The 11,583-nt window shown below is 39.4% G+C and overlaps 1 protein-coding gene across 4 annotated transcripts in view; it reads right to left on the reverse strand.

Moving 5' to 3' along the window:
• Positions 1-9,676, reverse strand: part of LOC109968790 (ATP-binding cassette sub-family D member 3) — a 19,135-nt gene extending 9,459 nt beyond the window's left edge. The window contains exons 1-8 of one of the 4 annotated variants that reach the window (XM_020615310.1): positions 9,358-9,676; positions 7,885-7,918; positions 7,696-7,794; positions 7,016-7,104; positions 4,652-4,721; positions 3,717-3,814; positions 2,973-3,096; positions 1,299-1,355 (exon numbers count right to left, since the gene is read on the reverse strand). In XM_020615310.1, coding sequence (XP_020470966.1) covers positions 1,299-1,355; positions 2,973-3,096; positions 3,717-3,814; positions 4,652-4,721; positions 7,016-7,104; positions 7,696-7,794; positions 7,885-7,918; positions 9,358-9,467 — 681 coding nt within the window. In that variant the 5' untranslated portion in view covers positions 9,468-9,676. Of the gene's footprint in view, positions 1-1,298; positions 1,356-2,972; positions 3,097-3,716; positions 3,815-4,651; positions 4,722-6,005; positions 6,076-7,015; positions 7,105-7,695; positions 7,795-7,884; positions 7,922-9,357 lie in introns of all 4 variants that reach the window. The other 3 variants (XM_020615309.1, XM_020615308.1, XM_020615307.1) reach the window with 3 other exon arrangements.
• Between the last annotated feature and the right edge of the window lie 1,907 nt (positions 9,677-11,583).

An 11,583-nucleotide genomic window follows, 5' to 3' on the forward strand; every position in this document is an offset into this window, starting at 1 on the left:
TATTTCTCTTGGCTGCACCGCTTCCAGTACGTGTATGTGGATGTTAGATTTTTTGTCCAATCAGATTTCAGCCTCTATGTGTTGCCATGTCAATCTAATCTGCCCAGGGCCTTCAGAATCAGAAGTGCTGGCCCATGTAACTTAAACTATATTAGCAATGGGACTGTTTCTTTAACCAATCAGATTTCAAATTTGCCTCACTGGGCCAGCTAGCTGGCCCACAATCACGTCAAGATTTTCTGTCCTCTGATTGTTTGGTCAGAGCAAAACTAGAAAAGGGCTTACGATGGTACTGAAACGCAGGTTTCACAGTTGCGGTTGTAGTGTAGAGGTTTTGGAGTTGTCTTAACTGGGTTTCTTGCTTTAGTAAAAACGGTATTCAACCTCAATACGCGAAATACTCCTCTCTGTAATGCCACACTTTATTATATTGCATTTTTGTATAGCATTGATGATTTCTATAATTGCGATGTACAGTGGTGGTATTAAGAGGTAAATTAAGTCGGGTAAGTCTCCACTGAAGGCCCAGGTACCAAATGCACGGCCAGCCACTGTTTAATATATACAAAAAAATGTCCATTTGGAATAGCGTTGTGTAAATACTTTTGTTTGGGAAACAGGTTTGGAAACTCTGATGTCAGAGTTTTCCACGTGTCCTTAAACGCACTGTACATTCGTGGATCATGGACTTTTGAGAGTGCGGAAAAACACTCTCAAAAATCCGTGTGTGCGCTGAAGGTGATTCGTGTGTGTTAGACGATCCACGCATGCGTAGGTAACAATGTGTACGTACTTTCTAAAGAACTGCACACAAAAAAATCGATTTTAAGCATTTGTAAAATGTGTTTTATGTGCAGTTTGTACAGCATGCATTTGTGAACAGCATGACACAAACACACAAATCGCTTGTTACAGACAAAACGTTAAACACGCATTTGTAACATTTTTGATAGTATTTTATCTCCATAAGGGCAGATGTGTACAGGCCCTGTGCCAAGTCGACTTTCGACAGTGTCATTCTGGCTTGAAGAGTTTGTTCCAGTTCACTCAGAACAGTCACTGACTCTGTAACCTTTGACCTCTAAAGCCTTACCTATACCCCAGTAAGGACACACAGAGTTGTGCACTTGCACACAGACAGTAGATTCACACACCCTTCTATACACACTACAAACAAGTGTCGCCACCATGCGTGCTTGACATGTGGATGACCTCATGTAAACAATGCAACTTTCCAGGATTTTTATTACACTGCAATGGGTGAAAGATGATGAACATGCATAAGTAAAGCTGCTTACCTGAGCACCGATGGCACTGGCCAACTTGAAGATGTACAGACCAATATCCAACAGAGGCTGTGGGACAAATATTAAATAACACCAATAATAAATAACGGAACTGTTCAAACTCAGTACGCTGCTCATAATAGCACTTGTTCCAAACAGAGGAGCATGTTGACAGTGAGATAAAGGTGAAGATTATGAAGCATCTGATCTGTGTCAAGCAAATATTGCTGGACTACACCAGTAGTTTGGTGCTTTGCCCTGTATAGTCTGTTGTTTCTGGGACTTAAAATCATTTGGGTAAATCTGGTTTTACTGGAGCAACGTCCCAGCAGGAAGATGTGTGTAATGACCTCGGACTCGAACCAAATGAGGGTGTTTACATAAACATTCACAAATACATACAGCCAGAGGGTTGCAGTGGTATACCAGTTTTATACCATGGTATGAAAATTAACGGTTTAACATACCATACACATTTGCTTATTACTGGTATTGAAGAAAAAAACACAACACGTGTGCACCTTTCTTTCCAGACTGCCTGTCAGACTCCACAATGGGCGCCACACGAGCACATGCAGCGGACATGAGAGGAGGAGGCTGATATCACCCCACTCCATATGTATGTATGTGTTCCACTTATAACTTTAATCTCAAACAATAAACACTGGTTAGCAAATGTGTTACTGAAATAATTTTCCACATTGTCTGCTTGTTCACTAATCTCTGAGTTACAAAAGGACTCACATTAATCATGATCTGACCCCAGAAAAACACACAAACCTTCCCATAAATGAGTATGTGTGGGTGTGTGTGTCTAGACAGCTGCGCCTATATTAAAGTAACAACCATACTGATAAATGTATAGAGCATTGTGATGGCTTGTCTCACTACTGTCAGAAGTTCTACAAACATTGTGATGGCATGTCTCACTACTGTCAGAAGTTCTACAAACCAATCAGTTAATTAATGGAGAAAATAATCAGCAGGTTAATCTGTAATGAAACTAATCAGTAGCTGCACTTAGATACAGACTAGTTCAGCAGAGCTCCACCTCAACCAGCTACAACAGCCTAGTTCTGCTTTTACATCAGTGCATGAGTGACAGGCTATTAATGTAATAATATAATATACTGCATAACATTTTAATACTTTGAATTCTTTAAGCACATTTTTGTATTCTTATTTTTACTTAACATTTTAAACAGGGCTTTTTGTAACAGACTACGGTACTTTTACAGTGTGATATTAGCACTTTTACTTAGGTAAAGAATGTGAATACTTCTACTAGTACTGGTGCTAACGTGTAAACTAACATGCTTTACTTATATAACATGTTAGAGTTATATGCCGTTTTTTTTAAATCATCTTTATAATGGTGTTTATTCTTTAGGGTCAATCTAGTGCTGCAGTCCAGCTCAGTCAACTGGCACAGTCACTTGCAATAAAAAAAAGTCATTCTTCTGAGGTTTGTTGTAGCTGATAGTAATAGCAACTGTGTAATAGTGTATACCATAATAAAGTGATACTTTCTTAGAAGGTTTCCATACAAGCAGGTGTAATGCACATCAACAGAGCTGCAGTGGAGATGCTCATTTCATGATAAAAACTCACACAGCACTCTGATCTATTAATCCCCAATTCTTCATTTCCTGTGATTGAAGGCAGATTGTCAACAGAGTCTGGTACCTTGCTGAGGTTGGAGTAAAGGTCCACCACACTGTTGCAGAATTTCTCCACATCCTGGGTCAGTAGCTGGTCTGCATTGGCTATCCGGTTGTCCAGGTTTCCCATTTTGTAGTAGGTGTAACCTCTGAAGATCCAGAACACAGGGTCAAGACTCAAAGAAGCCAGGAGACACGTGCGTCCACTTGTGACTGAACAGCCAGAGAACCAGAATCTCCACGTCTGAGTAACAGGTTCCAAACAGGTCACAAAAATGAGGTCAATTTGACCATTTTCTACAAGTTGCTTTTTCTCAGACTGACTCCTGGACCCTTCTTTTCCCTAACCACAGATTACACCATTATGTTACAGCATTACTGTAATTGGTTGCTAAATTCCATTTCATTATGAGCCACTCAGGTTTTTGAATCTAATCAAGTTGTGGTTAATGGCTTTGTTTATGCACAAAGTAGATTACTGGTTTGGGGGGGGGGGGGGGGGGTATGGAAGATTTCACAAATTTGAACCCAGTAATCTTATACATCCCTGGTGTCTGGTCCTGCATCAAGTTCTGACACAAGGACTAGACACAGGTGATACATATGGGAAGCCCTACGATGGCTTTCAATTTTAGAAACGTTGTCACATTGAAGAAGCTGGAACCAGAGAATGCTCTGTGGTTTTGCTTGATAAAAAAAAAAAGATTAAACGACAATCAGAAGATTCCATATAATGGTAAAGGAGCTTTAGTTCTGCTTTAGTACTTACTGCAGGTACTGGTCGTACAAGTTCTTTGTCAGCCTCTCACGGAAGCGCAGCTTCAATTCATTTAGGCCCAACTTCAGGAAGTTGTTCACCAAGGCTATCTGGAATGACCCAGGCGCACATAACTTACAGCTCTTTGCTTCAGTAAGGCTGTCCAGGTGATAAGGTTTTCAAATTTTCTTTAGTTTTTCAATTAGAAGCGCAGGATAGGTAATGAAGAAAACACGCACATGCAAAATATTTAGCATGACTTTACAAGACACACAGCAAAGAAGTAGGCTGGCAATAGTCTACATTTTTCTTATCGTTACCAAAAAACAATTAATGTTCCCTCCTAATAAGTTTGGTGTGTGGCTCCAATGGCTTACTGCTGCGCTAGGTAACCCTAAATGCCCCAAACATTCACTCAAGGACCAAATGTTAATGAATTAATAAAAAGCATGACTACATGCTCCACTGTCTAGCCTGAAAATGAAATGAAACTATACATTTATTAGCTGTTTTTAAAGATTTACATCTACTGTAGAAAGCAATGGGCTTGCCGCTGAAAATACAAAGCAGTACTGAGAGAGAGACTAATACACTGTTGTTTTTTTGTCTTTTTATGGGATTTGTTAGCAATTAAAAAATGTGGAATATTGCCAACCATTTCACATGGAGAAAAAAAAAAAGACTGCTCATGTTAGCTCCAGAGAAGGATAAGGAAAAATGCCAGGATTTTAAGTGCATGCAGTGATCCAATAAAAAGGGTAATGTCCGCGCTTTTCATATCAGGCCTCCTCTGTACACTTTTCAGAAAATTAAACTGCCCCAAACTATGTGCAGGTATATGAACTTGCACTGAACTACAGATGTGTTAATGAACTATAAATGGCATATCCTGTAAAATCAAAACTAAGTGTGTGACAAAACTAAAAGGTTAACAAAAACGCACTTACAACTGGCATGAATCTTATAAAGCTGAACAAGAGGATCTTGAAATCTTTTGTTGAGCGACCAATAATTGCACTGCAAACCACAACATACAGAAAAAAGAGCAAACATTGCCAAGAGGGTCAGTACAGGACATATAGTGAAGTCTGATAAATTGAATTTCCTTTTTGCTACTTTTCTGAACAGCCAAAACACAAGATTAAATTTGGAGTACTGTACAAATGACTTATGTGAATCAGACAGTAACAGAGGAGTCCTGTTATAGATGGACACAGGAATACCATTCAATGTATGTTTGTATTTATGTTTTTTTTAAGCAACACAAATGAGAGTGAATGCAATGAAACAAAAACAGGTTTTATAAATGAAAACCTGCAAACAATCACTTCCTTTATGCCCAAGTCTTCAGTAAAATGGTTTGGCAAGGAAGGTGGCCATGGCTCAACCTGGAGAAAACAATACTGTCACCATCCACAATTAAAGATACTCTGTTCTCTGGTCTGGTTTTAAAAGATTTGAATCAACTGTTGCACATTTACAGTAGATAATATCTACAAAAGGTTGCAAAAATGGGGTAAAGCTAGTTGGCGTTCCTGGAAAAACCAGCAAGAGGAAGCTCAATTTTGAAAGTGGACAACTGAAGAAATCCCACCCTTTAGGTTCTGACTTCTCTCCAAAGCCACTCCATGACATACATGACTAAGAATACAGCATAACTTAATAAAACAAACTGTCAAAAAACAGTAACACAGCCCTCCTTCTCCAAAGCACTTTACCTACAAACTGACAGGAATGCTACCATGCCAGGTGCTGGTGTGACCATGGGGGCCAACTTGGAGTTGGGATCATTTCTGATGAAACCTCTGAGAGCTGGTCAAGGGAGATATTATTTGAAATGATGAATTCACTCACACACCGACATGTGTATTTGACTTTTGAGCTGATAAAGTTTACAGTAATATTTCTTGTTTAGTCAAGGTTGCCTAAACCACACGTATGTTCTTATTTTTGCATTGCTCTAAATTGTTTAATTATTTTATTAGACACAATAATTTAATTCCTGAAACAGGTTGCTCACTAACATCAGCAGAACTTTTCTTGTTCCAAAAATATATTTTTCAGTAAAGTCATAAATGCATACATTGAATGGAATTCCACGTGAACATGTTTCCCAGTTCGTTTATACCAACAGTATTCTTTTTACCACCTTAAAAAAACCCACAGGACAATGCTATGAATGGAAAGAAGTGTAGACCTCAGACAGTCAGGGGTGGAAAGCACAACACATTTACAACCACAGCGTTAGGGGTTTAAAGCTAGGTTTTCCACTGCTATGAGACCCATGTGTTGGACAGTTACCCCTGGTATGGCTGTTATGTAGTAATAAAAGTGCTTCTTGAATAGATTGATGTCTCTGCTTATAATACCACTGTGGAGAAACAAAACAAAGTCATTAGTGCCTGTAAAGACTCAAAAAGCAACCACCTGAAGCAACACCTTACACATTTTCATTACAATTTGACATAAGAAAAAATAAACAAGACATGTCTTTTTTACTGGTATCAGGAGCTAACCACCTAAATTTAGGTGTATGTAGTTTGCTAGGTGTGGAATTAAGACATACTGTATGTTTTCAGTGTACAGTTTTATTTAACTCAGCAGTTACAAAGCAAACTGCAACTGATGAGTGTAACAAAAGATGTAATTTAATACGCATGCCAGTGAAACTAACAGAAACTACAGAACAATGAGCCATCAAACCTAAACCTAGCCTTGCTCCACAGTGTCCTTCTGATGTGTCATCTAATACGAATCGATGTCTGAGGTCTTTTGGCTCAGGCCTTCTGAATCACAAAAGGTTAAAGCTGAGGCTTTTGGTATTTATGAGCCTGTAATGACTTGACAGGTGGCATTCAATGTGCTGCTGCTATAATAGCTGTTGACAGTGGTGCTCTGAGGGTTATCACAAGGATCAAGGGCATTTTCATGTCTTTTTTATGTTTTGAGTAACATAAAAAAAATTCTATGCAGTTGTATTCTGCATCATTTTCAAAGGCGGAAAAACAAAACTCAAAAACTTTCCACACAAAAACAGAAGATATTTGCATACCAAAAAACACATCTTGTGGCTTTGGGCTGAACTGCCACTTTAAAATCACAGTCACTGTTTTGTTTTGTGTCCAATGTGTTGAGTACACACAGTCTGATTCCAATACTCACAGACTTCACTGTTCTGTTTAGAGCTTTACAGTCAGTCAGTTGTGGATTTATTGACATAAATATCATGGTAACAATATAAAATCTGCAATATGTTTTTCAGATCATGACTTAACTCTTTGTTTTATATAATAAACTATGGAGAATCTAACCTTTCAATCATGGTGCCATTCTGGATCATCCATACGTCACAGTAGGTCCTGGCCACCAACATGGAGGCAATAAGGAAAAGGTAGCCCGTCTATGGTGAAGAAGACAGCAACCACAGAGAATAGTTAGTAGAGCCTGCAAAAAAACCACTGTGGGTCATAAAGTCCTTTATCATTCGGCCCTGGACTCTGCTCATATCTACTGTGAACTGACTGGATAAGACTGAGGTCAACCAGGGGAGATCTTGGCTTATGGAGCTGGTGTGTCTGTATTATAAAGGGCTCTTCTATCTGCACAGCTAATCATAATGACATTTTGAAAAATACTTTTCCAAATGTCCAACTCTTGGTTATCAAATTACATGTTTTTACCAACACTGAATAAAATATTTTATATTGTGTCTGTGGCTGACGCAGCCCTTCAAAGTAGACATTCTGACCTAAACTTATAAACTGGATGCAGGAAAAATGGAACTAACATTTGGGGTTCATCTGACATCTTAAGAGAAGAGTAATCACTGTTACTTTCAAAGCAAATGATGTAACTTTATAACACCACAAATAATGCACGGTCGAGATTTACAAAGGACTTTCTGGTTCTGCTAAAAGCTTCCAACAAAATTTTATAATGCTGCTCAAAGATCAAATAGCACAGAAGTCACATCAGCACTTCAGTCTCCTACCTCCATACAGAAAACTCGAGGTACCATGATCCGCAGAATTCTAATGATTCGAAGGAAGAAAACCTTGTCCACCACTGCACGGTCTTTTTTGACATCTTTCTACACAAAGAGAAATAAGAACGGTGCTCTGTTATTCAACTACAGCTAACTATTTACAACAAAGTTGACAGAAACAATGAACTGCCATACCTCAGTGTTCAGTACTAGATCTGAGCCCCCTTTTCTACTGCAAAGAAAACAAATTAAATCACATAATTAAATCACTATATAGCTGAATTAAAGACATCCCACACCTTAGTAAGTCATGGCCACTAACTTTGTTTTCTCTCCAACATATCACCACAGGAAGCAGATAAGATCTTGGTTCTGTTTTAAAGACTGTCACCACGGTGTTTGTGAGGAGTGTTTACAATCTTCACACAAGAACACAGGGTTCTCCTATCTATGACACATGTCAGAGCAGTGGCTGCTGTTTCAAGCTTCTAATCTTCTAATTATTTCAGAATTACTCAGGTTGTATATTTTATGATAAGCATCCCAATATTAAATGCTGTTACATATCTAAATAGAGCTACAAGACTAACAGTTCAAGTTCTATTAAATTTCAATTTATTTAATGCGCAATTTCACACAAGTGTCTCAGCACGCTGTACAAAACAATTACAAGTACATAATAAAATCAATTAAAAACAATACACAATAAAACAATAATAAAGCAACCAAACAATCAAAACATTCATTTATAAGCAATTAAAACAAGTGTTTTCAAGCATCCAATATGATTGCTGCTCTAATATCCAAAGGAAGTGTATTCCATGGAACAGGTGGATGATAAGAGAAGGCCCTACATCCCATAGTTTTTAATCAAGTCTCGGGACCACAAACAATCCTTTATATTGTGATCCTAAGAGAACATCCTAACAGAAAAAATGTAGCCAGCTTGCTAAATATACAGACAGGGAGGAATGATAGTGGCTGCAGTTACTGTGTTGTAATGATGATGATGTGTGTGGACATTGGAAAACCCTGTGCCAGTTCAATCAGACAACAGGCCGCAGGGAGAGAGCTGTGTCGTTTTAAGGTTCTCTCTTCTCTCACGAATTTCTCTTAAAACATGTTTAATAGCATTTAATAATATTTTACAACTCTTATATTCTGGTGTTGTATTCACTGTGACGAGTTTACAAATGGCTTATAACAATTATCAGCGGATGTGTGCTATAATTAAAGCCACATGAGTCTTTGCTCACAAAAACAAGAAGGTTTTAAAATGAAGTCTATTCTGAACAAGCGAGGGAGACTATTTGTAATGACAATTTAAAATAATGAAAACCACTGACAGCTCAGGACGTGCACATGCCAATGAATGTATTATCGACTTAGGGAAAGTTACACAATCGGCCCTTATTAGTTGTGCATGCAACAGTCTGTTAAGCTGATTTTTGCAGCATAGAGAGATTCGCAGTTTAATCACTGCACTGAATTTTGAGTTGATCAGGAAAACGGGAGTGACCTGCAGGAGGTCGCTGTCACTTGTCAGAGCCAGGAGCTAGCTAGCTAGCAGCTAACTAGCCTCCTGACAGCGAACACAAGCATACCTGAAAAACAAATTTTCTATGCCTCAAAAACAAACATCAACATGGCACACTGCTATTCGCTTACCCGCCCTGTTTGCGCGTCCGTGTTCTGTATTTTAACAAGCACAAAACTAGCAAAATGCCACCGGCGATGGAGGAGTTTTTCGCTGTCAGATATCTACTAAAAGCCGCCATGTTTCTGACCCAAGGACCCCAGTTTGGTTTGCTCGAGTTTACTACAGTTCAACGACAGGCACATCTGAGATCAGCCAGGCACGCGCAAAATCGATCACCGGTGATCGCTGTACAATCATGGATGTAGCGCACAATGCATGCCGGTCATGGTGGTCATTTTAGTTCACTTCCTGTCTGACTTGTTGTTCCGACGTCATGCTAACGTAGCAAAATGTAATCTCACGAGATCAAGGCGGCAGCAAGTTTAGGATCCAGGTGCTGCTGACGGAGAAACGCCAAGATCTCACCTGATTCTAAGAGCTGATTGGTTTAGGTGTTGGATCAATAACATGATACGGGTTTTATAAAAAAGCTACATTTGTTTTTTAATATAAGATATTTTGATTGTACTATTCGACTTTTGCACTATGAATGTGTATTCTGTTAACAGAATCAAAGGATCAAAGGATCAAAGATTTTTATTGTCAATTCACTATATGTGCAGGACATACAGAAAATCGATTTAGGAAACAAAAATAGAATAAAAATAGACTAAAAAGAATAAGAAAACTAAATCAAAGTGATTAGGATAAAACTAAACAGTACAACCTAACAGGCTATGACTCAAACCATGTAGTGACAGTAGTGCAAATAATAACAAGAAGATTGTCAGATGGTTGTGAGATTGAGATGCACATGGACAGTAGTGCAAATGACCAACAGCAGCAGATATGACAGTAAAAACGGTCAGCAGCAGATTTAATATAACAAGAAGGGGGAATGTACTGGGTTTGTGCAAAACAGCAGAAGTAGTCTTTCTCTGTTCTGTAGTGGGTCACAGTCTAGGGGCGGGGGGCGGGGGGAGGTAATGGACAGCATTCAGCATCCTCACAGCCTGGAGGATGAAGCTGTTTGTAAGTCTGGTGGAGTGGGCCTGAAGACTCCGATACCTTCTCCCTGAAGCCAGGAGTCAGAAGTGGGAGTGTGAGGGGTGGGAGGTGTTGGAGGTGTCATCAGCAATACCGTTGACTCTGCGGGTGTTGAAGATGTCCGTGAGGGAAGGCAGAGGGCCGCTGATGAGCTTGCTGGCTGTTTTCATTATGCGTTGCAGGGTCCTTCTGCAGGAGGCAGTACAGGCTCTGTACCACACAGTGATGCAGCCAGTGATGACACTCTCAATGGTGCCCTGGTAGAAGGAGCACATGATGGGGAGTGGGACACTGGCTCTCCTCAGTTTGCGGAGGAAGTAGAGGCGTGATTGAGCTTTCTTGGCCAGTGATGTGGTGGTGTTGGTCCAGGAGAGGTCCTCAAAGATGTGCACCCCCCAGGAACTTGGAGCTGCTGTGCTGGATGTGAAGACTACTATAAAACATCTATACAGACCTGAAGCTCTGAGAGTCAAAATTTCCGAGAAGTCAGCAAACCAATATGATGACTGCATTACATGAGAATTTTAGCTCATTTATATTTTAATACTCCCTGTCACATAGAAGGGTAGTGATACAAGTAAAACAACAACTAATAGACATTGATTACACTGGATCCTGACCAACCAAAAGAGCACATTTGAAATGTTTGAGAACATTTTATGGAGCTGGACTGTGAAGACTGTCCCCAGACATACACATACAATATGTGTATACAAACATTTACAGTATGTTGGTGTCTTTACTCTGTTTATACAGTTTTTGAAATATTTGGAAAATTGATTTAGTAAACCTAATTTGACTCGGTGTTCACTAGTGACGCCTACTGTTAAAAATTATGAAGTGCAGCCATCATCGATTCTATCATTGAGAGTGCATATATTGACATGCTCGTGTAACTGTAAGAGTAAAGGGAAACATTTGATTTTTATTTAGAAACAACAGTTTCTATTATATGAGATAGATGCTACCCTTTATCTTACAGGGAGATAATTCATTTTATTATTGTGGTTTCTTATTTTCACTGTCAAGAGTTGAATCAAACACTCAGATCCATCCATCTATCCATCCATTTTCCTCCGCTTATCCGGGACCGGGTCGCGGGGGCAGCAGTCTAAGCAAAGGTGCCCAGACTTCCCTCTCTCCAGACACTTCCTCCAGCTCCTCCGGGGGAATGCCAAGGCGTTCCCAGGCCAGCCGAGAGACATAGT

The sequence above is a fragment of the Monopterus albus genome, unplaced genomic scaffold, assembly GCF_001952655.1.
Source record: "Monopterus albus unplaced genomic scaffold, M_albus_1.0 scaffold162.1, whole genome shotgun sequence".
Lineage (NCBI taxonomy): Eukaryota > Metazoa > Chordata > Actinopteri > Synbranchiformes > Synbranchidae > Monopterus > Monopterus albus.